Below are 26,401 nucleotides of genomic sequence, written 5' to 3' on the forward strand. Positions count from 1 at the left end.
TCGCTGCATAGCTCCTCTAAAGCTTAAACAGTTAGGCCTTTTCAGTGCACTCACTGCACTTTTGCCTGCCGCTTGTGCATAACTAGCTTTTTAGCTCATTTTGCTCCGTGCTCTAGGAGCGCCAATCTCGAATGATGACGCCCTTTGTGTTGACGTCGATTGGGTCCTTAGGATGCGACAGCAAGTGGCGTAACGTCTTAATAGGTTTTACACCAACTGCTATGCCGAAGTCCCGTAACATGCGCCGCAGAACGTCCGTCAGGCCTGGAATGTACGGTAACGTAACGTACCCTTCCCATTTGGTATTAGTAGGGGATTTGGTCGTTGAGGCCGCACGCTCTTGTCTTAGTAAGGACGGTGGATACCCATTGAGACGTAGGGACTCGCGAACACGTCGAAGCTCCTCCTCCAATACGCCCCGGGTCCGAGGTCAACCCCGTCTGGCCTGATCGTACAACGCCGTTACCACTCCCCGCTTCTGGTATACAGGATGGTGAGATGCGAAGTTCGAGTACCTCCGTGTGCTCGTTGGTTTTTGACAAATCCGAGATTGTAGGTGGCCACTCGTTCTCATCACCTGTACATCTAAACATGGAAGCTTTCCATTAGCCTGCTCCTCCATAGTGAAGCTTATGCTGGGCTCTAAGCTGTTTAAATGCGCAAGGAACGCGTCAACCAGATGCGTTTTGACGATGACGAAAGTGTCCACATAGCGTTTCCAAAATCTGGGAGGGTCAAGAAAGATAGCGAAAGCCCGTTCCTCGACAGACTCCATAAACATATTGGCAACCACCACCGATAAAGGAGAACCCATAGCTGTGCCATGACCCTGCTGATAAAACACACCTCTGAATGTTAAATTGTTTTGCTCAAGGCAAATCCTTAAACCATATATTCTTGTATGAAAATTTTGACGATTCCGAAAGCCGATATGAAAGCCAGACCAATCGCAAGTTATATTATGATTGATGTTAATGAACGCTATGTGACATTTCATACCCAAGTAATAACTTGTAAATACGGCGAAGAAAAGGTCAACAAGCAGACAAATTTGCGAAAAGAATAATTTTCCATTGCCCCAATATCAACGCATAAATAGTAACATCACAAAAATTCAGCTAGCAACGCTGCCCAAAAAGCGGTATGTAGCGTTGCAACCGCAGCACATATATATAGGCTATCGGAACTACTTCTGAGCAGGAGTGGATCCTGTAACTTTGTTCCAAGGGTAGGCTGATGTAAAAACGTCGACACGTCGTAAAAAAATTAATTAGTCTTATGCTTAAATTTGTACGGCGTGTTATTGTGACAAGATTTCTCAAAACGGGCTGAGACAAGTTGGAAAGGAAAAATGGGGTTCGCGAGAAGCATGTGACATTTCCTGCATTAAAAGACTCAAAATAGGCAAAAATAAGCACACAAGTATACAAATACAACCTCAACGTAATAGCTACATGAAACTGATTGAAGAGCCGTGTTGTGTATAGTGATATAGCCTAGTCCATATTCCAAACGTTACATCGATGGATTTAAACCAATATACCAAAGCAAAAGCTCAGGGGTTACAAAATATCAGTATGCTAGGATCTACAGAAATGGATTGCATAATACTACCATTTTGCCTTTCTTTTTGTCTTTTTCTTTTTTACTTTCAGAAGAATCCTATTGCATTAGAAACCTATAAATGCCGGGTCAGCGTAAAGGGCAACCATCAAAACTCGTAAAGCGTAACTGCAAATTGGAAGGCAATAAATCGAAAACGCCAATTTTCTTTAACGCATTCTTTAACGTTTAACGCATATAACCTTAAAAGTTTATCTTCTTATGGCAGCTTTTGATATTTTTCGATGTGTCTATTTCCATTTTGCAAAACGTTTGCTGAAATTTAGAGCGACTGTCTCCACTATGGACACAAATAAATAAATCTCGCTCGAAGTAGGGTAAAGCCGAAATGTGTAGGATTTGTAAATTACTTTTTATACTTTTTTGTATTACCAAAAATAAAACGTTTTTTTCAGACGAGACGTTCTCAGCAAGTGATATGCATTTTAGCGAGGCAACCTTGGCTTACGGTATACTTACAATTATGAAAATAAATGAAAATGTTTTACAATTTAACAAACTTAACTATCTAGTTAACTGAAACTGGTGGTATACTAAAAATACATGGTCCTTACAACTCAAGTTGAAATACTCAAAAAACGGTTCAAATATTATTTTCCTCCGCATTTGGATTTGAGCATATAATACAGAAAATAATTTAACCAGCGAATATTATGAAGATCAAAGTTCTAAACATAAAATTAATATAACAGGAAGTGATACAAATTAAGCCTTAGCCTTTTTGCGAAAGTCACAAAAGACCGACCTGTGTATTTTTAGGGGCGCACCTAACGACTTTTTATATCGCATCAGTTAAGGAACACTGACAATAGGCGTAGACGTTATTATTAAAAATCCGAATCCGAATATTATAATTGGTTGTCGTAAATTTTACTGGAAACCGAATCGAAATATAAATATACATATGTTATAACTTCAAGACTGTAGTGAAGACTATATATATATATATATATAGTCATATATATAGAATTTCATCATGAAATATGTCAATACAACAGAGAAATGGACGACTCGGTGTCGTGAGTCAAACGAAAAGTGAATTACGATTAAAAAATATTTTCGAAAGTGTAAAAGCTAAAGGTAACGTCTCGCGTTGACCCCGTAATGCACGGGTATTAGTATGAAATCATGAAATTAAAACGACAAAAGCTGGGGCAATTTGTATGTTGGGCACTTACGCAAGCAAAAAGACAAAGAGAGGCGAGAGGGCGATAAAAATGTGCCAATAAAGTTTATAGTTGTCGCGAGGCTTCCGATTGCACTGCCCTGACTCAAGCAATAAAGCATCGTTAGCGCTTTGCAGTTCACCTTCGCAGAAAATTATACCTTTCTTATTTACTAGAAGTGTGCATATAGTCTTTGTTTAGGCGCAGTCGAATCTTATTTCAAACATAAGTGTCCTGCATGCCGAGGTAGACACTTTGATTATAACGTTTAGCCAATAGTGCATGGAAATGTTTACTTTCAATTTTTTGCTGAGAAAAATCTACCAGACCAGCGTATTGTTCGTTTTTATTGTTTAAAACGTCTAGTTATAAATACAATTCTGTTGTTTGCTTAGCAAAAATTTATACTACAATATAAGTGGCCGTTGTTAGGCGGATTTATGATTTTTTTTTCGTTTAGGGTAATCTTTTCAGACTCGACGCCATAAAATCATATCATAACATGGTGTCTTAAAGCAAGTAAAAATAAACCCGCGGTTTGCTCTTTTAGAAGATTTTAAATGGCCGCTAAGTTCGCGTCTATAACCACTGTTTGGGTTGAAGAGTTAATAGTCAGTTTAAATATACGTTTGGCGCATTAGAAATATGAAAATTTTACTAAAGAGCTAGAATAAAATAAAAATATTTTATAACTAGTTTTCATGCCAGACAAATATACTTTAGGTTACATAGAGACTATGATTTTTTCTTCCTTTATTTAGGTTTCGGACAGGAGGTGTGACATTTAAACAGACAATATGATTTTTATAGGCTTCTTAGCGTTACTTCAAATATGCTCTGGAGCAGCGAAAGGTAAATTCCAAACATACAATATACTTAATATTTGTACGATTTCACACACTTGCAAAATCAACTTTATTTCGTTTTTAAGGTATAAGTTGTCTGACGTGTACAGGAAAATCGCTACAAGAATGTTACGCAACGGGAAAAGTTAAAAGTTGCTGGCAAAAGGAGCAGGTAAATTCGGGGATAAGGATTAATCTTAACTTAGCATCTCGCCAAATAAAGTCATTTACAAAGAGGATTTACAATGAATAATAAAAATATTTTATAAATTGCATCGATAATGTACATATTGTTTGAGTTTACCCCAAATGTACAAACTGGATAAATGACTTTTTTCGTGTAAAAACTTCTCACGGCCAGGAATGATGCGCGATTCGATACTGTAGTGTTCGCCATTTTTTCCTAACAAGCTGCTCTTCCTGCAATTGTTAGTTAGGACTAATGTTTTCCTAAAACAATGTAAACGTGCTAACGCAATACACAATTTATAAGGGAAACATATGACATACCTTAACCTCGTCCAGGATTGACATTTCTCTTTTAATACAGGTCTGCTACACTGAGATTCGATACGAACAACCTGATCAGCGAACCGGCTTATACAGCCTAAAGCGAGTCAATGCAGGTTGTAAGCAGAAGTTTGCATGTTTGAACGACGAGCGACAGAACCCAACTAATTGCTATCACAATGTACCGAAGTCCCCACAACGTTGCTACAAGTGTTGTCGCTCGCCAGATTGCATCGGCATGAGAGTCGAAAGAAGTGAGCCCACTTGCTTCAAAGGTAGAGTTAACTGTTTTGAAACTAATATACACATGTTCATATTTTAACAAGGATCAGTCACTCCAAGTGGGATTGGTTTTCTAGATATACCGTCGTAAACAATAAGCTTTCAAAAAATTTCGCTGTTTTACAACCCAAGAAATATAGGTTTTGAGGAAGTTATTCCACTTTCAGCTATGCAGCGTTTCTTTTCCCGCTTTGATGTTAACGATGACGGCCTTATTCATGCTTGGGAGGCAAAACTGCAGTCGGAAGGAAGAAAGATGAAGAATATTGCTTTCTTTGCAACTCTCCTTGCAGCAAACAAGAATTTTCACACGAAGGGAGTTGACTTCCCAAAGTTCCAAGAAGCAATGAGTTCTTGGTTAGAAGAGGAAAAAGTGGTTGGTAGAAATTTAGTTACGGCCAATATACCGTATGTTTTTCGTATAACTTAAAAGTCTTGCTAAAATAAAGTAAAACTTTGACAAAAGGTTTTGCGCTTTGCATCTACTGTGATACATCAGTGGGCAAAACTGACAAAACAATACGTAGTACGATTGTAAATTTAGAACGACCTTTCCTAAAAATTGTTTAAACATGAACCTAAAACATGAAGGATGAAGGCCCTACATCAGGGGCTTCGAACCTTTAAGGTGTAAAAGGGTGTATCTTTATGGAATTCAAAACCATTGACAGTTGGTTTCTGCTTGTCGATCACTGTTCCGCTGACACTCTGTTTTTTAAAACTGTTTTATTGCTTTAGGTGTGATGAACCCTGCGGTTTACGTAAAAGTTCTGAACTCCTTTTATAAACCAGTTCAAACCTGTTACCTGTGAAAATATTACGCAATTATTAAATGTAAACGCATCTAACGTAGGTAATTTTTTTTTCAGAAGCCTAAAGGCAAGGAATCTAACGCAAATAAAATGAAAATAATTGTAAAACTTTTTGCAGTTCATTAAATTATAATCTGTTGCAAAAAGCTATAGGCCTACCGGTAAACAATATATGGAACATTTGGTGTATCTAGATGGGTTTAGCGGCATAAATACTGCTATATAAGAAATCCTAAACGTGTGATTTGTTACAAAGTTCTAGTTAATTATTCAATGAAACTATACATTTACTAATCCAAGCACTCGTCACTAACTAATTTTAAAGACAATACTTCTTTAAGAGTAGGTAATTCGATTCGGTTTGAATTTTCCTGAAATGAATGCATAGATTCTCAAGGCACAAAGTATTTCTCGCTATTGTCAAAAAATAGCTAAAAACCATTTATAAACAATAAAACCTTCGCATTTCTTAAAAGGCTCTGATAAATCATACTGAAATAAATAATGCAATCGTACTTCAGAAGAAAGGTGAAAACAAAATGTAAGATTTAATACTATTCTTATTTTATCGTCTACGTAAAAAGCTGTTGCGAAACCAGGACGAACGTTTTCTTTTTTGTATTTTACACCGGATTCGTACACGATAAATAAAATATTGAATTTCATAAAAAAGGTAGCCGACAGAAATGGAAATGGCAAAATTTCTTTCTTGGAGTTCTACAAGTTCCTTCAAATGCAAAAGATTCTTTCGCATGATGGAAAAGTCACGAAGGAAGAAGCCAAAGTTATGTTTCTAAAATTGGCACAGAAACAGATCGAAATTGACCTTTGTCAATTTATGGAAGTGTATTCGTCAGATGTATCAGAAAAATTGACCGGTAAATATCTTGCTAATTTTATTATTATGTTTTATTTCTCCTTATGATACCGCTATTCTATATTTGATTTTACTACAGTCATAAAATGCAAGCAGAGGCTGTATTTACCCAAGTACGGAACTAAAACGTGCACAAACTTTGACATTTCTGGAAGTGTTTGTACGTTTACTTGCAAGAAAGGCTTCCGTTTAATCGGGAAAAACGAAATTACTTGTTTGCGAACTGCACAGTGGAGCTCGCGTGGTCCTTGGTGCAAGCGTAAGTTTATTTATAATCGGTCCTCTATAGTTTAACTTTAATAAGTAGACCGGCTGTCTGTTGGTAACGTTTGACCAAGATCGGGAAATTGGTGGCGAAACATCGAGATCGCATACAATCCGAATATGACCAATACCCGGAAAAATAAGGGTTGGTAGACTATTTGCAATACATAAAACAGCCCTAACAACAAAATTATACATAAGTCAGTTTTTATAAACTCAATTTAGTTTTTTGTTTTGTTTTAAAATGCTTTTTATAACTTAGTCTTAGGGTACCGGTATGAGGTTTTTGCTTAAAGGGGTCAGGGTTGCCGGTGGAAGTATTTCATAATTCATTTTAGTAGAGGTTTATATTATATTTGTTCTCTGATTTATTTAGGACGCAAATAAAGTGTATTTAGCCGTGAAATTAACGGCAAATCGGGCTTATTGTAGCCAGAATCCCTTGTTTTAGTATAGGTCAAGTTTTAAAAAATGCATTACTTTATAAAAATGCATGGTTCATTGAATTCTGTTACCTTCGAAACAATTCTCAAGATGCGACCTAATTGCTAGTATTAGGCCTATATTTTAGTCGCATGCGATTTGTACAACATTTTGTAGCTAACTATCACGGTAAAAGCAATAGTATAAAGTACAAACTATTCTGTAATCGTGTTTGAGGCCCTCTTTTGTTTACCTGAAAGCAGGGTGATATTTGTAGTCTGATCAGCCAAATTAATAGTACATAAAGAGTGGCAAATTCCACCGAAAATATTATAGAGATCTTGCCAGTAAAATGTATAAATATTTTTAAAACATTGCGTTAATTGGACACACTTCATTTTTTCGGCTGTACTCTGCGCTAAAAATATAAGTTTGGCAATACCGATCCAATAATTAAATTAAAAAAATTATAAGTTTTAAAGCCTATTCCATTATCAACCGATTCGTAAATATACTTGCGTAAAATATGTTAACGATCCTTTAAAAGATAGCGCGCTACTTTAAATGTTTCACAGTTTTTGTGGGATTAGCGAAAACTACATAGGAATGCTACGCTTGTTCGACAATTAATTAGCTAAGGGCCTTACATTTATACTCATTTCGACGTTTGTCACGAAATCATAATTATAAACAGGTATCGAATGTGAGACGAAACTCGAAGCACCAAGTGGTGGAAAATTACAGTGCTCCAATCGTAACTTTGCATTCAGCAAGTGTATAACGACTTGTGATAAGACGAAGGGATTTGTGGCAACAGGGAGCAAAGTGTCGGTGTGCACGGAGAAGGCCAAATGGACAAAGCCAAGTGCTTGTTGTTCGCGTAAGTTTTCAAACATTACGTAACAAAACAAAATGATAAATCTAGTAGCTATCCTAAAGCTAAAAAAGCATAGGCCTACAAACCTGCTTTGCCAAGTTAATTCTGCCTGACAAATTAGTCAAGATTTTTCCATGGTCTCCTCAACATATATTTTTGCCAACTTTTACTATATTAATAGAAAAAATATCGCTACTTGTACCCGTATCAGGAAACGATCCAGGAGTTGGGACACAAGTCCCCTCAAAAATGTTCTACTGAGCAAATATTTGTTTAATGAGCAACACTATTTTAAGGGTGAGTTAGCGGGGGCTAGGTACAGATCAATGTTTTTGTCGTGAACATTTTAAAGATGACGTAACAAAGCGTGACGTCATAATGCAAATATTCTCAATTAACTTTATGTTCGCGGTTGAACTATGAATAACTGTAGGCTAATCAAGTTTAAATACAGTGAAGGATATAGCCCAAAGCGGTCAAGCGAAAAAATACTAAACCAAAAAATTCAGTAGGTTTATCCTGATAAATTTCAAGATAGAGAGGTGTTACCTGCAATACAATACAATGGCGATATTACACAGAAGTTATAGATTGGGTCAAAGCGCAACAAAAAAGTGGATATACTTGTCGTCACTGTCAGAAATTGCATTTATGGAGAGCTGTGAGTCTACGGTACACTAGCCCAGTGCTCTTCAACCTGGTGCACCCTAGTGTGCACAAAAATATGCATGGGGTGCACCAGTACTAAAAGGTATACAAGGGTGCATCACAAACTGTTAATGAACCATTAGTATTTGACATTTTTAATGACAAAACACTCGTTAAATAGTCTCTTTGCTATTTTCTCAAGTTAGTTTGAATGCTGTTTTATGACATGCAATAGTACTCGCAAGGAGCCTGCAGCCATAGTCAATATCTCACCGACAGAGTGTAAAACTTCGGCAGCTCCGCTTGGTTTAATTGACATGATGATATTGATATGCATATTGATTTTTTACATCGCTTTTAACTCAGTTTGCCTTTTAAGTAAACAGGGTGCATGAGTTCGCCACAACAATTTTTGGGGTTCAACAAATCAAAAAAGGTTGAAGAGCACTGCACTAGCCTATGGACACAAATAAAATCTGTAATTAAAAGGTTTTTAATTTCTGCAAGCCGCCTTACTTTTTATCGTTTATCTAGTTGAATTTGGTATGTACTGCTGTGTTAAAAAGTACACAGCATGGATGATTAAACCGATTAGGCAAAGTAATTTAAAACAGAGACATACATTACGTAAAAATTGACAAGCATCAATATAAAATTTCAAGTATCAAATAAAATGATGGCCAATGCGAAATGCTCAAAACTGTTGTGGCAGACAATGGAAAGATTATTTCGATTTTAGAAGGCAAATTTTACTGCGCCAATGTATAGTATGGCTGCGCAGTTGTGCACTTTAGAGGGACGCTGCTCACAACTTGTTCCAATACTTTGCAAATTGGTCCAAAACTTTTCAATTTTTTTTTTTCGATTTACCCCTGTCTCGCGCGCAGTCTTAGTGGGGGCATAGGCCAAAAAAACGACATGGTGTACAAACTGTGAGTAGATCTAGAAGTTTTTATGGTCATTTAAGTGGGACTTCAATTAGAGTGTCCCGGATAAAACAGGACGTACTATAGGCCTAAGTTTAATAATAAATATTTTTAAAACGTGCAGGACCATGTCCTCCATACGCTACCTTGGACCTTATCATGATATTCGACAGCTCTAGTTCAGTTGGAGTCGAAAATTGGAAGAAACTTTTACGTTTCGCCACTGATATTATCGGCTCGTTCCATATTAGTGATGACACACTTAGGGTTGGTGCATTCCGGTACAACAAGGTGAGGGCAAGATGAAAAACTTGTGTAAATAATTGGACTAGGCTTATTATAACATTAATGGTAAGTATTTACAACAGAGTAAGCCTGGATTTTTATGCATGGAATTAAGGCTTACTACATTTTTGATTTAGGAAGTTGACATTTCTACTGAAATTGAAATTGGAGAAATCAACTCTTATAAAGAGTTAAACACAAGAATACACAATATTCCATACAATGGTTCAGGTAAAAACATTGATATATCTAATGTGGTATAACTACTGGAATACCTATAGCCGTTCAAAGTCCCTAAAATAGCCGGCCAAAGTAAAAAACTACCGTAGGGGCCTACTAAAATTTTAGAACATAAAATTTTGTTTTATTAAGATAGCGATTTTTGTTTTGCCCTTCGCGTCAATACTTTGACACTCAGTTTATCAATTTAAACAATCTTTTACGTTACCAATTTTACCAAACCCACAAATGTTTTAGGAAAAAAACACATTCTACAAAACTATTTTTTTGTTTTTAGTTTATTGCAGTTTTTCCCACAAATCTTCTGCGACTATTTCTTACCAATCGCAGTAAGCAATTCTTACTATCTGATGCTGATTTAAGTGCGTATCGAAACGTTTTTTAAGATGATGTTTATTTACTCTTCTATAGCTGAAAAGACAACATCGATTTAGGAAACAGAGGCATTTTTGACTGGAAAAGTTCGATTTAAAAATTAAACAGTAAGCCTATCAAAAAAATCGTAACATTAGTCGTAGTCTCAATACTGAAGTGCTGAAGTAGACGGAGTGACATCGATTAAAGAAGTGCTGTCATGGCGAAGATTTTTCAAAATTTTGAGGAAAGCACTCTGTTTGGCACACATTCATTTGGTTGAAGGCCTGTAAACAACTCACGTCTGTTATTTGTACACCTGTAAACCGTTTCCATCTGCAGCAATTATTAGTAACAGGCAGGGGCGCCCACAGAAAAATTTCCAGGGGGGGGCAATCAGGGGCGTAACCAGAAAATCCAAAAAGGGGGAGTTCTGAATTTTGAACTTGGGGAATTCCCCTATTTTTCGTCTGACGTTAATGAATAATGACGTCATAAAATAGTGACAGTATGACGTCATAGAATGGTGATTGCAAGACGTGAGAAAAAAAAACTAATCAGAAACAGCCAAATACGTCCAGCAAAAGCGACCACGTGCGTCGTCGACAATCCTGTCAGGCGCCAGCTGCGAAACCACGGTGTACAATCGTTAACTTCAGGTTAAAGACCGTAAAATATATGTGATTAATTGTGGTAGAATCACACATAATTCGACTATCAGCAGCACAGTTTTCAAGCGCCATGAACGGAACGAGCGCTAAATTACAAGCACGTCTTTCGCCATCTGCAATACGAAACAAAGAATGTTTTTCCCGGGTGTTATTAGATTAGCGCAACATCTGCGCCGAGCTGTGTGCCAAGTCAGCTAAATTACAAGCTGCGGTTGAGGGGAAATAAGTTGTGTCCATTGCACACTTAGCACGTGGGCTTAGACTTAGAGTATGCTTAAAGAGCATAATTTTGCGTTAACCATCATTACTTAAAAATGGAGACTTTGAAACGCGCACGACAGTCACCATTTCATGACAGTCACTCCTTTTAAGCATCTGCTTCAGTTAAACAAATGTCGATGTTACACCAACATCAGATATTAGCGCATAGACCGAATAGCGAGGAACATACTGCGTATAACTCGACGTTTATTAGCGAGAAAAAAAGAAAGAAGGTTTGACTTAGCGTTGTCAATTGTCGAATGCACACTTGCTAATCAGTCAACTTAAACAAATAACGAAAGATAAAAACTTCCAGCATTTACGGTAGACCAAACAAAAGACGAAAAACGGCGTTTTGCGCTCGATTTTGGTTTCGCATTAGATTAAGACGCGTGACACAATTACTTAAAAAGCACGCCGCTTCGAACAGTTTGTTAAACCATGACAAAAACGAACAAAAATGATAATATCACTTACAAAAAGGGGGTAAGAACTCCCGCCCCCCTGGATACGCCACTGGGCGCAATGGATAATGTATAATATTTTTAACCTTTATAAGTAATACATATTACACTTATAAATAATAATAATAATCGCATTTTGAAATTCCAGGGGGGCAAGTGTTCAGGTCACCCAAAACTTACTATTCAACAGCAACAATAACAACAACAAATCATAAACTGACTGCCCTTAATTTATTATGCAAAGGTATAATCTTAAATATTTCTTAAATGTGTTTAACAGGTACCCGCACAGGGATGGCTTTGCAGCACGCGCTAAAAACAAGCATCAATGTTAAGGGCAACAGGAAAAACGTAAGAGACATCGTTCTGCTTTTTACAGACGGAGTTTCTCAGGATGACGCGGTCACTCCTGCACGAAAACTAAAGAAAATTGGAGTAAATGTAAGATAAAATAAATATTTTTTACTTTTAACTGCTGACAACAAATTACGTGTATAAATGTTCGTTGACACAACGTACGATGCATCCCATGAATACTTGTTTCCGTCTGACAGGTGAACGTGGTTGGGATTAAAAATCTAAGTGGGAAGCTAGACTACGAGTCCATGAAAGACATGGTAAGTGAGCCAGTGGAAGAACATATTTCAGTCATTTCAGGAGGATTTGACTCTCTTACTAACAAGTTTGTCAATCTGATATCGAAGCTGGTGTGTGGCAACCCATGCAAGTAAGTTTACATTAAACAAGGATATTCTACCACTTTACCATAGGCTCATATTACACATATACAAAGCTATTGATAAAAAACGCTATGTTCTGCCATACACAGATATTATAGAGCGGTCATGTTCAAATGGCGAATCGCGATCCGGTTCCGGATCTTTTCAGCGTTTTGTGCGGATCTTCTAATGCAGTCTTAAAAAAATAAACTTTCTACAGTGTTTTCATGTGAATACCGATTGTCAGTGTTAATGAATTTTGTAAAAAATCAAGCATAGAACGAGACTCCCAAATGCTAATTTTTGTGAGCGTTTGAGGATATCAGTCAGCGACAGAAAGCCCCAATTCGATGCTATTGTAAGACCTAAAGTCTAAAACAGGGGTCGGCAACCTACGGCCCGCGGGCCGGATGCGCCCCGCCAATGTAACTCATTCGGCCCGCTGCCTCTTTGACAAACTAGATACGAGTCCATTTCAAATACTTTTTGACTATTTTAACTCGTAAGTGCGAAAAATTTTCCCGCTTCGCGCGAATCATCTTTCTGCGTCCGGCTTGTTTACGTTTTAATGCGCTCTTTTGAACTAGATTAGCGCTTTGTTACCGTTAATGGAAAACGCATTCAAAAATGTTGGACATATATTTTTTAACATTTTGTATTTTCGGTAATGTAATAAAAACTTGCAAGAAATTTAAAAGAAATGCCGGTATACCTCAAGAATTCGCGCTCGCTTCGCTCGCCACGTGCGCCCTGACTTAAACAAACAAAGGTTAACAAACACTAAACAAGATTAACTATTAAAGTTATCGCGTTTACATAAATAAATCACCATATAAAGTAAAGCGTGTCCAGTATGTTTACTATTTGTATTTGGTGATCATCATGTTGTCTGGTAGGGCTGTGGTGGACCACGGCAGAAATCATTTGAACACCCCTGTTATAGAGGATTAATCTAGTGTAAGAAGATTTTTTCAAAGATTAATATAACTTAAAAAGCAATTTTACGTTTAAAATATTTTTGTTTGCAGGCACTTATTAAAATGACGTACATCCAAGTCAACGACGACACCCTGATATTTATGTCGATAACATTACCTTTATTTATTGATTTCAAATACATAATTTTTTGCTTACTGTGATTTTAATGTTTTTAGAACTAGATGAAAAACGCGTGAAGCTAGCAGCAAAGTAATGTCATTTAAGCTTATTTTAGAGAAGGAAGGAGGGTTTCAAATTAGATTTTCTGTAACAGAAAGAACGTTATGTGCTTAGTTTGGCATTTTAATATTTCGTTTGTCAAAAAGAGTAATGACGTGGGTTGACTAAGACCAGGGGTCGGCAACCTTTTCCTGGCCGCGGGCCAAACCAAACTCAGCTTCTCGGCGGGTCGTAATGAATTTCCATTCAGAATTTTGATATAAAAACGTGTGGCTTCAAGCATTTTAATGTAGTTACTCTTCATCAGCGGGGGGTCTCAATGAACCATGTAATTAAAATAGGGTCATATTGTACTCAAATACGCATGAAGCGCGGAAAAATGCTTATGTTTGATTAAGATTGGCAAATATTTTGATTTACAAGGAGATGTGACACATTTGGCACACATAAAATACATAGATATGCGCAAAAACAATGTGTGAGTCCCTGTTGCTAGTCTGTTGTCACAAAAAGAATATGTACAAAAAAACTTGGGATCGGGAATACTTTATCATTTATCTATAAGCAAAACTGTAATTTAATAGGGCTGTTATAATTTCGACGATATGTGTATTGTTAATAGACAGAAAACATGGAATGGTATTTACACAGACTTTGTGCTAAAAATGTTACCCCAACAAGAAACAACAAAACGAGAAAAAAGAAGAAATTTTTTTGAAGTTTCAGTGTTAAAGCTGTCGTAGGAACACTACCCAATCCATGTGCACAACCTAGATCGCATTTACAAAGTTACAACCAGGGCCGCGGAGTCGGACTCGGCGAAATCATTTTGTTTTGCTATAGTCGGACTCGGGACTCGAGTAAGACCACGTAAAACTACCCGATCCCGAGTTCGACGTGCACATGTGCAGTACCATGGCTGCCAACTGTAAATTGTAAATGCTGAATAGCATATGGTGGATGTTTTAACCAAAGGGAAGCATGCAGGTCGAGATTTCATCGTGTAACATCTCCGTATGTAAGATATCGTTCAGGAATTTTTACACATTACGCAAAACAACCTAACTTAGCCAGCAATCAGACTTTTTTTTAAAATAATAAAATGTTAATATTCAATCATATTCAGCCTTAAAATTAAAATGTGCTCAAGTGACTCACATAGGGTGATCCTACGAGTCTACTCTAAATACTTAGTCAAAATTTTCACACATTACTCAAAGCAACCTTACTTCGTCAGCAATTAGACTTTTATCTAAAAATAATAATAAAATATTAATATTCATGTTTATGGCTAGGCCTAACTTAGGTTGCTGTGAGTAATGTGTAAAAAATTCGGATCGATATCTTGTTTACTTACGGAGATAATATACGATGAAATTTCGAGCTGCATGCTTCCCTTAGGTCAGGGATGTCCAACCTGCGGCCTGCCTGATATTTACGTGCGGCACACTACTTATTCTTACTTTCAGTAGCCTTAATTAAAAACAATTGCTTCGACTATCATCAAAACGTGTAAAACGCGCAGTATTTGATGTAGGCCTAATCTTATGTTTTTTTGAGACTATAATCGAGTCTAATGTCGCATTTTAACATCCGTCGAACACTTTGTTCACCCATCACTGCTAAGTAAGATGTGTGTTTTTCCGGACCGTTTTAAGGAAATATATCAGCCCAAACATGTGAAAACTCAAATTGTTGCGCTTCGCCATAACAAAAAAAAAATAAGATCGAGAATACTTGCATATTTGCGCATGAGTTCACTTTCGAAGAGCTGGTGTTTATAAGTTAGGTTATTATATGACGTCACGATATGACATAACTTAGGACGTCACCCCTTTAATTTGAGAGGTTTGGCCGCCCATCGAAATTTTTAAAGTGACAATGCGGCCCATCCTGCTAAAAGGTTGGACATCCCTGCCTTAGGTGATATTTTCCAGCCACGTATTGTGAGTGGATTAAATATATCACCACTATAAGTGTATTTAGTTACGTAAATCGCCAAAATTTTACAGCTGGTAGAGGCGCAACCGGACTCGGGACTCGACGAAATAGCACATTTGGCTTGAGTCGGACTCGGAACTCGTTTTTTTAGCTGAAGTCGGACACGCCCCAAACATAAATAAATAATTTGCGTTATATACCATCAATAGTCGTAAGTTCAGATATTGCCCTTTTTAGATCTTCATTCTCAATTTCAACATCTTTTAGTCTTAGTTGGTGATTGAGGTTAGTTTGTTCCAACATGTTGATGAGGGGGGATATAACAGTTCCAGTGATGTTGCAAGTATTTTGTGTGTGCACAGAGGCATTATGCAGCTTAGTTAGAATGCAATCTCCACATGACCTAAAAAAAGGAATATTATTCTCACACCAAGTTAAACAAAGTTACAAAATAAATCGTGCCTAAACAACGAATCAAAGTTTATTAATCATATATTTCATATTAGTAGTACCGGTAATATGGCTAAGATGTTTGGCAAATATATCACATAAAATATAGCTAAAAACTAATTAACACAGTAAACTGTTGTGCGTTTTTATATTAGAGAACGGACGGCAGCACGAATTAAAACATTTGGCAAACCAAGGCTGGAACGCTGTAATCTATAACCCTATTTATTCGTAAAATAATATAATGATAATACTGGTCAACAGCAAATTTTAAACGGAGATGTGATAGATTGATTCTCCATATGTTTTCAGCACTGATTCTGAAAATGACTTCATTTTTTTTGTAGCAGTGCACTTTCTGCCCACCTAGTTGAATTTTTTCCCGAAAACCTAGGTTCAGTTAGTGACGAAATAAATTGACATTTTAGGCCAGGGTGGTCCAAGGTTGACAGCATCGCGGGCCACAATATTTCTTTGAAATACTTCGCGGGCCACATAAAGCAGCTTATATGTGCGACATGCGTGCCAAGAGCGATCAACGATTTTCGTTTGGTTAAAGATGACGACAAAAAGCATCGTCAAAAAGTAATTTGATAACGAGACCGCTGGCAAAATAGTGCGCGCAAAGCGCGAAAAAAAATACGTATTTGACAAAACAGAACACTGATTTATAAGCGTAGAATGTTTTTAATTAGACATTTTTGGCTAGAATTTCACGATGGAAAGGTTCAGGGCGTTAACTTTTATTTATAGTGAAATCTGTAAAACAATACTTTCCCGAAGCGCTATATATTTCATCGTTCATTTACCTCAAAGTGGCAAAAATAGTAATTTATATAGGGTCGTACTTTTTATGTTATGTTTTCCGCTACATTAAAAAGACGAAAAACAAAACGCAAATGTAGTCTACAAGTTCGCAAAACAGCCATTTTAGAAAGTTCCATATAGGACGTACTCAAATCGGTTTAACACATACCAAAATTAGGCGTTCTTGCTAACTAGACTAGGCCTATAACCAAACAATTGCAATATGCTTGCTGATCGTTGGTTAGTTATATTTCTTTGATTAAACCCTCAACTTTACGTATTACAATAATTCAATAGTGCTTCGCGGGCCACAAAAAATGATGTCGCGGGCCACATTGTTTGGACCACCCTGTTTTAGGCAATAAAACCCCATTATCAAGGATTTTAAAAGGGGGCAATAGTTGAAAATTCCATCATAGAAGTTCTATGGTGATGACTTGAGTTATGGGTATAAAAAAGTTTTACGTCAGACGTTTGAAAGGGCCATTTATTACAGCTGTGCGTTGTTTTCAATGCGTTTTTTCGGAAAATTTAAATTTGACGATATTTTAAAAACGTGATGTGCTAGAGAAACACTAAAAGTATATTCAAAATCCGCGCGAAAAATACATCTAAGATGAAATACTCACAATTTTTGATCGATTTGGGTGTTTAATGTGTTAGTAACACATAACAGCTATATGTGATTTACTAGACGAAATACCCCGCGTTTACAAGGTTAAGTAGGATTTTACGTGTGACAATAATATGTAGCCTTTTGCAATAAGCGCGATATATTACGTATATTTGTGCAATGCCTCAATTTTGCGTGGTTAAAAATGTATGAAGCCATCAAGCTGTTGATTGTTGAACACCGCCGAATATTATGGTGTAACATTTCCGTGTAAATCTAAATAAATGTGTAATTTAAATTGTAACCGATATAATGTTCCGTATTGTGTATAAAATGGGTCGGGTAAAGTCCCACTCTGCGTCATTTGCTGAAGCCGCGTGTTATTGCCGTTGCATTAAAAAGGCAAATTACCATGTTACTTAAAAAAAAAAGGAAATTACCATGTTACTTAAAAATAATGTTACCGATAGCGGACTATCCTGGCTTGAGTGCTAAATAGTATGTAAAGTGGTAAACAAGTTAATTATCCATAAATAAAACATTTTAATTTCCCTAATAGTTAATTGTTATATAGCATATGTGTTGGTCGTCCATTGATTATTTTTGCTGATTGTGCCTGAAATGGGTTAACTAAGTGATTCCCCACAATTGGAATCACACCTTTTAGCCTGTGTGAAAGCAGCATTTAATCGGATGACATGTTATAAATTATCGCATTAATCTGCGTGACTGTAAAACATCTAACTGTTCTTCGTATACTAAAATTTTACAATTTGTTAAAACAGTTAAATGAAGGCAAATTGCAATATAGTGTGCTTATTTGAAATGTAACGACTAAATACCTAACGGCTACGCACGTCAAACATCTTTTACGTAACGAAAACCCGTGACATATTTCGATTGGGAACCACTCACAAACGTAAAACCTTAAGTTGTAGCAGCCATTGTTCGCATTGCGTGAAAAGCAAATACGTATTTTTGGTACCATAAGTAAAATCTTGTTTGAAACTGAAAATTGGTTAATATTAAAACCGTATCAAATGCGACATTTTGCGAACTCTACCTAAATTTCGTGCGGTAATATACTTTAAGAAGTTCTTTAAACATAAAAGTATTAACGGAGTGTTGCTCTTCCAGCAGAATATATAATAGATCGACGTTTCGACGTGCTATACAGAACGTCTTCATCAGGATACTGACGTTATGTAAAACAGATTCCTTATAAATCAACAAGTAACAATTCGTGCGATTAAAAACTCGCACCAACCCTTGAATTTTATAGGGCCACGAAATAGCAAATTAATTTCCACCGTTCCACCACAAATTTTTTTTAGAAAAGTTTGGGAACCGCTGGTCTATCGTTATTGAACAATGACGTCATACACTAGTGACGGGTATGACATCATAAAATAGTGATTTGTAATAACGTCATGAAAATTATCAGACACAGCCAATTAACGTCCAGCAAAGCGAACTTTTACGACGCAAAGCGAACATGTGCGTCGAAACCGCATAAAGTGCAATCGTTTACTTCAGGCGAAAAACTAAACCAAAACGGCGAAGTATGTGTGATTGATATATAAACCGTTGCTACCAGGCATAGTAATACAAATAAAAAAACAGCTTAAAATTACCAGAGGAGCTGTTTTTGATTTGTATGTGTGATTGATTATGGTAGAATCATGTTTACTACCAGCAGCGCATTTTCCTAAGTTCCATATACTGGACTACGCTAAATTGCAAGCAAGTCTTTCGCCACCTGCAATACTAAACAAAAATCGTTTTCCCGGGTGTTAATATGCCACGATTAGCGCAACATCTGCGCCAAGCAGTGTGCCGAATCAGCTAAAATGCAAGCTGCGGTTGAGGGAAAATAGGTTGTGTCAATTGCACACTAAACACGTGGCCTTAGGACAGACCTGGGCAACATACGGCACAGCCAAGCAATTTAATCCGGCCGCGGCTTATTTTTCCTAAAATACATAAGCTAAGCGAACACAAGGGCGAGCTTTTCATTTTCCGGATCTAGTCATGACCCAGTCAAACTCTATTTTAGCCTGTTTTATAGACTAAAATGGAAATTTTTTTCGCGTTTTGCGCGAATCTCTTTAGTTACAGAATAAGCGTCCTCTGCACTGTGGCACTCTCTCCAACAAAAGTTTACCAAACTTGGCCTAATATTTAAATAATGCGCTTCGGTCGAATTTATTCCGTCTTGTAAATATGAACGAAATAGTAACACATCAGCCAGTGGCGTATCCAGGGGGGTTGGGGGTTCGGACCCCCCCCCCCCTTTTCGTAAGTGACATTATCGTTTTTTGTTCGTTTTTGTCAGGGTTTTACTTACCGTCCGAAGCTGCGTGTTTTTAAATGTAATTGGGTCACGCGTCTTGAGCTTATGCGAAACCAAAATCAAAAGCAAAACACGGTTTTTCGTCTTTTGTTTGGTCGACCGTAAACGCTAGATAGTTTTTCTCTTTCGCCTTTCGTTATTCGTTCAGGTTGACTAATCAGCAAGTGTGTGTTCGACAATTAATAATATAAATCAAGCGGTTTCCGCTTTTTTCTCTCTGAAAACGTCGAGTTAGACGGTGCTGATGTTTCTCGCTGTTTGTTGTCTGCGTTAATATCAGATGTTGGTGTAAGACTGGGGTCGGTAACCTACTGTATCGGGCCCGTCGCCTCTTTGACAAACTATACACGAGTTCATTTCAAATACTTTTTGACTATTTTAACTACGCAAGTGCGAAAATTTTTCGCGCTTCGCGCGAATGATCTTACTACGTCCCATTTGTTAACGTTTTGATGCTGTATTTTGAACTAGATCAGCGCTTCTTTACCGTTGCGCCGTGGAAAGCTGCCAATTTCGTCGCGGACAAACCGAAAACGTATTCAAAAATATTTGACATATATTTTTTAACATTTTTCATTTTCGGCAATGTAATAAAAACTTGCAAGAAATTTAAAAGAAACGCCGTTCTACCAAAAAAAAAATCGCGCTCGCTTCGCTCGCCAGGTGCGCCCAAACTTAAAACGGTTATCAAACGCTGAACTAAATTAACTAACTATTAAAGTTAGACCGTTTTTTCGAAATAGTTTTATATGTCGCGCTAATCGAAAAAACACCCGGGAAAAACGATCTCCGTTTAGTATTGCAGATGGCGAAAGACGTGCTTGTAATATAGCCTAGTCCCGTAAATGGATCTACCAAAATCAATCACACATATTTCACGGTCTTGGTTTAGTTATTCGCCTGAAGTTAACGATTGCACACTGGGTTTCGCAGTTGGCGCCTGGCAGGATTGTCGATAACGCACGTGTTCGCTTTGCGTCTAAATGTTCGCTTTTGCTGAACGTTAACTGGCTGTTTCGGATGATTTTTTTTTCTTGTTTATGACGTCATTACCATCGCTATTTTATGACATCCTATCCGTCACTATTTTATGACGTCATTAACGCCAGACGAAAAAACAACGGGGAATTCCCTAAGTTGAAAATTCGTACCCCCCCCCCTTTTTGAATTTCTAGATACGCCCCTGACATCAGCAACTTAAAGTCTCAAAAGCACCAAAAAAAATTGTAAGTTTTTTGTTCGACATTTTTATGTATTTTAGCCTTAACTTTTGGGTCAACGCTCCCCACAATTTAATAAACGCAAATATATCAAGAAATGTAAATTTTTTGTCTGTGCTCACCCACCTAAATATAAATTAATGTTTGTTTTTTAAAACAAATATAAATTTTACTTGAATTTGCACATTTGCGCACAACTCCTAACGTAATAACAAGTTCGTTAGCTCATTTGTTTTAAAGCGTCGGAGTTTAACGTCATATTGCCTGTAAATGAGAATCTATTTTTGACCCGGCCCGCCACAGCATTTTAAGTTTCTCATGCGGCCCGCGGTTAAAAATAATTGCCCACCCCTGTCTTATAATATGCTTATAGAGAATAATTTTGCGGTAACAACCATTACATAAAAAAGGCCACTTTGAAAGTCACAGTTAACAACCTCTTAAGAGAATCTGCTTCAGTTAAAAAAATGCCGTTGCTACACCAACATCAGATATTAGCACAGACAGCGAAAACATTAGCTGCGCCTAACTCGACGTTTTTAACGATAAAAAAGTAAGACGGCTTGACTTTGAGTTGTCAATTGTCGAATACACCCTTGCTAATCAGCCAACCTGAACGAATAACGAAAGGCGAAAGAGAAAAATTTAATTATCCTTCCATTACGGTCGACCAAACAAGAAACGAAAAACGTTGTTTTGCGTTTGATGTTGGTTTTGCATTATCTTAAGACGCCTGACCTAATTACATTAAAAACATTGCCGCTTAGGACGATGAGCAAAACCCTGACAAAAAATGGGAAAGTGACATCTAATTGACTGGCGTGGTATAAAAGTTGGCTGAAGCCGCATGTTACAGTCGATGGTTTAGGTGAAAACGCGCAACATTTATCGAACCAGAATTACTAACAAACGTAAAACAAGTTGTAACAGCAATTGTTTATACTTGCGTAATATTCAAGCAAATATTCCCGGCACCAAACTGCGTCATAAGTGAAAATATCCTTTGCTAATAAAACTTAACGGCGCTCGCGAAAGATGTGCAACTTTCTCTCATAGAAAGAGACAAATTTTTTCTGTTGGGAGGACACGACTTTCTTTCTATTCTACCCTTTCGCCCGGCGTCTCGCTTTAACAGGGCGGAGTATGGGCGACGTTGCTCTGTTAATCTCTTTTTTTTTCATGTGTCGATGATTTCAAGTATTCCACAGTAAACTTAAATTTGTGGTTTCATTACGACTTCAGAGAAGAGATGTTCAAAGTAGAATCCCAGGGGATTCTAGAACTTAAGGTTCGAATCTAAAATAATGAATCCAGAATATCGAATGCTAATATATTTTTTATTAAATTATTTAACTTCTATTTTGTTTGGGGGAAGGGATTATTCATATTTACCCTACATGGCCTACAGTCACAGCACTAAATCGTAAAACAATTTGCTAACATGTGTATATTTAAAAAAAAATTCTGAAATGTTTAACATTGTTAACAACTTGCATTTAAAGCATTTTTGTAAACATGATCAGGTTGTTGCAAAAACTACCAATATAGCGAGTACAATGCAACACTACACTACGGTCTATTCAGCAATTCGTTCCTGCTTTTAAAAAAACGACCCTAATCCACACTTGCCACGCGTGTATGTACAATCAGGCACAACCACCTGTGGTAAAAGGAAAAAAATATTATCGGTTTCAACTACCCGAAATAAACGGCAGAATTGTATGCGCATCCCATTTGGATTCGAATCCAAGGATTCAACATTCTAGTTTGAACCAGGGAGTCGAACCGTTTGACTTTCCGGTTTAGGTTCGGTTCGACTATATTTATTTTTAAAACTGGTTTATAAAGTTCCGGTTCGGATACAATAATTGTTCCGTTCAACCTAAAAACGTTGGTCATTAAATATAGATAATAATTACTGAATTTTAACTCGTAATAAATCTAAGTTTCGTGACGCATTAAAAACAAGCAGCTTATTAATAAACTATCAAAAAAAGTGAAAGCAACGTTTTATTTAAAAAACATTATTTTTTTTTCATAAAACTTTGACGATTGCATAACTTAACTATGTAAAATACGAGTTCTAACGTCATGCTGGAGTGAACCGCTTTTTTGACAGTTTCGGGTTAGGTTAAGGTTCAGGTTCTTTCAAAATATGCGGTTCAGCTCCTTAAAATCTCATAAAAAACGGTTTAGGTTTGGTTACGGTTCACGAAAAAATGGCCCAAAACCGGTTGATAAAGTTCCGGTTCGGTTACGGTTCGACTCCCTGCTTTGAACAACCCTACTTCAGAGACCTTCTTTGTGAAATACTTGCGCCGCTTAAAACAAGTGTTATGGGAGGGCTTGGATAACACAGAAATAGGTATAATTGTTTGTGTTTTCTCAGAAAAGTCCATGATAGTATTTACAGTGGTTGACTTTTTATATGGTTTTGTTTGTAGTGAAAACATTTTACCCTAATTTTAAGCTGAAATAGTTGTCTTGGTTGTTTGGGAAAATAACTGTTATAATGTTTAAATAAGATTAAGCAGTTAAATATTTATACCAAAAAGCACATTGCATACTTTATGGCAGCATCATATGCATCACTGTCCTCTTGCATTAATGTCTTTGGAAGATTGGTTAGGGTTTCAAGACTGGCTTGACTTAAAGTCTGTGTTCTCTCTAGATAAATAGGCACTTCAATTCTTTGATATCTGTAAAAAACAGTTCTACTTTAATAACATGCCTTTATTTAAATAGAGTTTACTTACTTGTGTGTTTCAGTAGTGCTTGACAATGATTGAAAGCATATCATTCCAACACTTTGGTGCTTTATACATAAAAATAATTAATACAATAATTATAACTAATTATATGTAAGCCGTAATCGTTGGTCAAAAAGCAGCTTCAGAAGGGCTAGATTTCAGTTGTAAACACACATATGTGTGTTCATGTTTCATTGGATAATGATATGGTACTGTGAATCCCCTTCAATTGAAGTTGCTTGTACTAACAGATTGAGCAAGCATTGGTTGTTTCTCGACTCGTTCCCTTCTGAGCCTGCATAACTCAGTTGGTAGAGCGACAGTCCCAGCTTGACCGGAGGTCGTGAGTTTGAACCTCACTGCAGGCTAGTTGTTTTTCTAGTCTGCCCTGCTTGCATCATTGATCGACAGATTCAGTAAAGAGTCTGCAATGGCTTTCGGTATACTAATGATATGTAAGCCGTAATGGTTGGTCAAAAAGCAGCTTCAGAAGGGCTAGATTTCAGTTGTAAACACACATATGTGTGTTCATGTTTCATTGGTACAATATTTATATTATTAAAATGCATACTAGTATTATATGGTGCTATATATGTAGCACAACATATCAGCCTTTATCAAGCCATTATTGATACAGCATGTAGTATCTTACCAGGTTGGCTTTATTTTCATTAAAACAGGAAAAAATCAATCCTACAAATGTCTCGTCCATCATTTGGTACATGGCCTGAGTTTGCACATCTAAACAAACAAAAAACTGTATGTATGTGTTTCAATTACCCAAATTATCTGTTTCTCTCCGATTTATAACAGACATAATAGAAAACATACTTAAATTTCTCTATTATGTAAATTGCTAAATTGGACTCATTGTAAAAAAAAACTTTCAAAACTGCCAACAACAAAAACGAAATGAATTTCTCACCAACATGAGACGGCCACACAGTAATATGAGGGTGAGAGTGATACCATCCCACAATGCGGAGATTTTTGCCTGTTGTTCTCGCTAAATCGTAACAATCACAAATTAAGGAAATGTTAACAATACTATTTTTGTAACTTTTTAGCAATATTTAAGTGATAAAAAGTAGTATATAACAGAGGGTTCATTAACTTGAAAAAAGGATATTTCTGCTACTGAAGAGGCATTTGAAAGTTGTTCAACGGAAATTTCTACTCTGTCTTTTCTTTTGTCCATTCTTCTTAAAAGCAGGACTGCATAAATGCCTATTTCACAGCCAGTAATCTAAAAACATCAGTCAAAAGGAAAGAAAATAAATGTTGATAAAAAATTCAATTCAACATGTCACTAATAAGATGAATTTAAATATTACAAATTACATCCTACCTTTTCCAGCATTTCACCGATGCATAAACCCATAACTTCTTCAGTTTCATTGGACAAAGCATGCATCAAACATGTTAAATATGCATCACAATTCAAACGAACACATGATACCGAACCCATCATTACCAGTAATAATATCTACAAAATGAGTACTTTTTATGATTGAACTAATATATTGTATAAATTACGTAAAACCTCATTAAAATCCAATATAAAAATATTACTTCCATTTCCCGTTAAAAATAAAATATTTAATTTGACAGCCAAGCATAAAATGTAATAATAAACAGTCGATTTAATTATAGTCACTCAAGGTTAAAAAAAAATGCCATCACAACTAGAGTATTTTTTTAGGTAAATAATTACATTCTTAACCTAAAAAATAAGGCATCAACCATCTTTATTTTTATATTTTTTATCTCTGGATAAACTTATGCTCGTTTAAGCACTAGTTGTTAAATTCGTATGGTAAAAGTCTTGCAAAACCATTAGAAACTTTTGTGTAACTCTTAAACAACCAAGATTATGATAATGGTCTGTATTCTGTGTTGTGATGTAACATTGATCTTTTGAACGAAAAATACCTTACTTTGCTATTCTATGGGAACGGGGTAAAAAACACTGTTTTTTATTACCCCATTGTATTTTTTTACCCCATAAAATTGTTTTGAAACATTTAAAGAAAATTGTGAAACATTTAAAGAAATTATTCAGTCACGAATAGGGACTTGACATATTATTCCGATTCCGGTACCCGCTATTTTCAACAAAATGATGCGATCCGATTTAATACCACATGAAGGTATTACTATGGGAACACACAATAAGACCAAAAAAGGGAATATAAGACCTAAAGCAGAAAAATCTATAAAACCACAGTATTGAAACTAACGACATAATAAAGTCAAATACACCATAATATCTGCAACAGAATAAGAACTTCAGTTGAAATTATTAGGGGAGTTAGGGATGTACTGAGGGGTGGGGTTTGGGGCTAGCTATGTAAAATGTTGTATAGGCCTGATTCTGGCCATTTAGGTGTTATTCTGACTGGTTTAGATCTTAATCCGATTTTTTTGTATCACTACTATTAGGTATTAGTACTATTTTGGTCTTAGTCCGAAGTGTGTTTTATTCTGACTTTGAAGTTGTTCTTATTTTGGTCTTATGGCTGGAGTCCATTACTATGCTCAATTAAGCAAAATAGATTAAATTGAAACTTCTAAGGTTATTCTTTTCAGGTTAATTGATCAAAATTTGCCTTAACATAAAATAGTTGTAGCGTATCCTTTTATTATATGTGTTACGCGACATGCTACACGCGACACGTCTTTCTATCGTGCTCTTTCCGAGCGGTCACTCGCTCGGTCATTCGAAAATACAAGCTGACGTGTGCACTGCTCTGGCTCCTACAAATGGTGACCCCGGCAAGCAAAGTAAGTGCAAGGTAAAACCACAACACATTGCTAGGTTGTAGGCTAGCTTATGTTCAACGCACTTAACTTAATTCTATG

The 26,401-nt window shown here is 36.5% G+C and overlaps 3 protein-coding genes across 4 annotated transcripts; 1 reads left to right on the forward strand and 2 right to left on the reverse strand.

Annotated features, from left to right (window-relative positions):
* Positions 1 to 430: 430 nt before the first annotated feature.
* LOC146148545 (uncharacterized) lies at positions 431 to 814 on the reverse strand. The gene has a single exon (XM_083388063.1). It carries the CDS (start codon positions 812 to 814, stop codon positions 431 to 433), a length of 384 nt encoding a protein of 127 aa, XP_083244189.1.
* A 2,772-nt stretch (positions 815 to 3,586) lies between these two features.
* Positions 3,587 to 12,259, forward strand: LOC146148546 (uncharacterized). The gene is made up of 11 exons (XM_083388064.1): positions 3,587 to 3,641; positions 3,721 to 3,806; positions 4,185 to 4,419; positions 4,594 to 4,802; positions 5,912 to 6,116; positions 6,195 to 6,374; positions 7,497 to 7,682; positions 9,378 to 9,544; positions 9,676 to 9,769; positions 11,809 to 11,969; positions 12,083 to 12,259. The coding sequence occupies exons 1-11, from the start codon at positions 3,587 to 3,589 to the stop codon at positions 12,257 to 12,259; spliced, it is 1,755 nt and encodes a 584-aa protein (XP_083244190.1).
* On the reverse strand, positions 10,939 to 25,037 carry LOC146148547 (lys-63-specific deubiquitinase BRCC36-like). Of its 2 annotated transcripts, XR_014494787.1 has the most exons (9): positions 24,888 to 25,037; positions 24,669 to 24,785; positions 24,465 to 24,552; positions 24,192 to 24,280; positions 23,546 to 23,604; positions 23,357 to 23,488; positions 15,547 to 15,749; positions 13,077 to 13,181; positions 10,939 to 11,948 (listed from the first exon to the last, which is right to left on the reverse strand). XR_014494787.1 is itself a non-coding variant. In XM_083387257.1 (8 exons), exons 1-8 carry the CDS (start codon positions 25,008 to 25,010, stop codon positions 13,168 to 13,170), a joined length of 825 nt encoding a protein of 274 aa, XP_083243383.1. In that variant the 5' UTR covers positions 25,011 to 25,037; the 3' UTR covers positions 10,939 to 13,167. The 2 variants fall into 2 exon arrangements, 1 of the variants encoding a protein (XP_083243383.1); XM_083387257.1 differs by having other exon boundaries at positions 10,939 to 13,181.
* Positions 25,038 to 26,401: the final 1,364 nt, after the last annotated feature.

The sequence above is a fragment of the Ascidiella aspersa genome, chromosome 4 (assembly GCF_963924565.1).
Source record: "Ascidiella aspersa chromosome 4, kaAscAspe10.2, whole genome shotgun sequence".
In the NCBI taxonomy this organism is placed as follows: Eukaryota; Metazoa; Chordata; class Ascidiacea; order Phlebobranchia; family Ascidiidae; genus Ascidiella; species Ascidiella aspersa.

Bases quoted from the DNA above. Each gene is read 5' to 3' on its own strand.
- LOC146148545 (XM_083388063.1), bottom strand. From the start codon at position 814: ATGGGTTCTCCTTTATCGGTGGTGGTTGCCAATATGTTTATGGAGTCT.
- LOC146148546 (XM_083388064.1), top strand. From the start codon at position 3,587: ATGATTTTTATAGGCTTCTTAGCGTTACTTCAAATATGCTCTGGAGCA. The intron at 3,807-4,184 runs GTAAATTCGGGG...CTTTTAATACAG, and splicing joins GTTGCTGGCAAAAGGAGCAG to GTCTGCTACACTGAGATTCG. The intron at 11,970-12,082 runs GTAAGATAAAAT...TCCGTCTGACAG, and splicing joins TAAAGAAAATTGGAGTAAAT to GTGAACGTGGTTGGGATTAA.
- LOC146148547 (XM_083387257.1), bottom strand. From the start codon at position 25,010: ATGATGGGTTCGGTATCATGTGTTCGTTTGAATTGTGATGCATATTTA. The intron at 23,489-23,545 runs GTAAGTAAACTC...TGTTTTTTACAG, and splicing joins AGCACTACTGAAACACACAA to ATATCAAAGAATTGAAGTGC. The intron at 15,750-23,356 runs GTATGCAATGTG...TCCTTTTTTTAG, and splicing joins GCATATGATGCTGCCATAAA to GTCATGTGGAGATTGCATTC.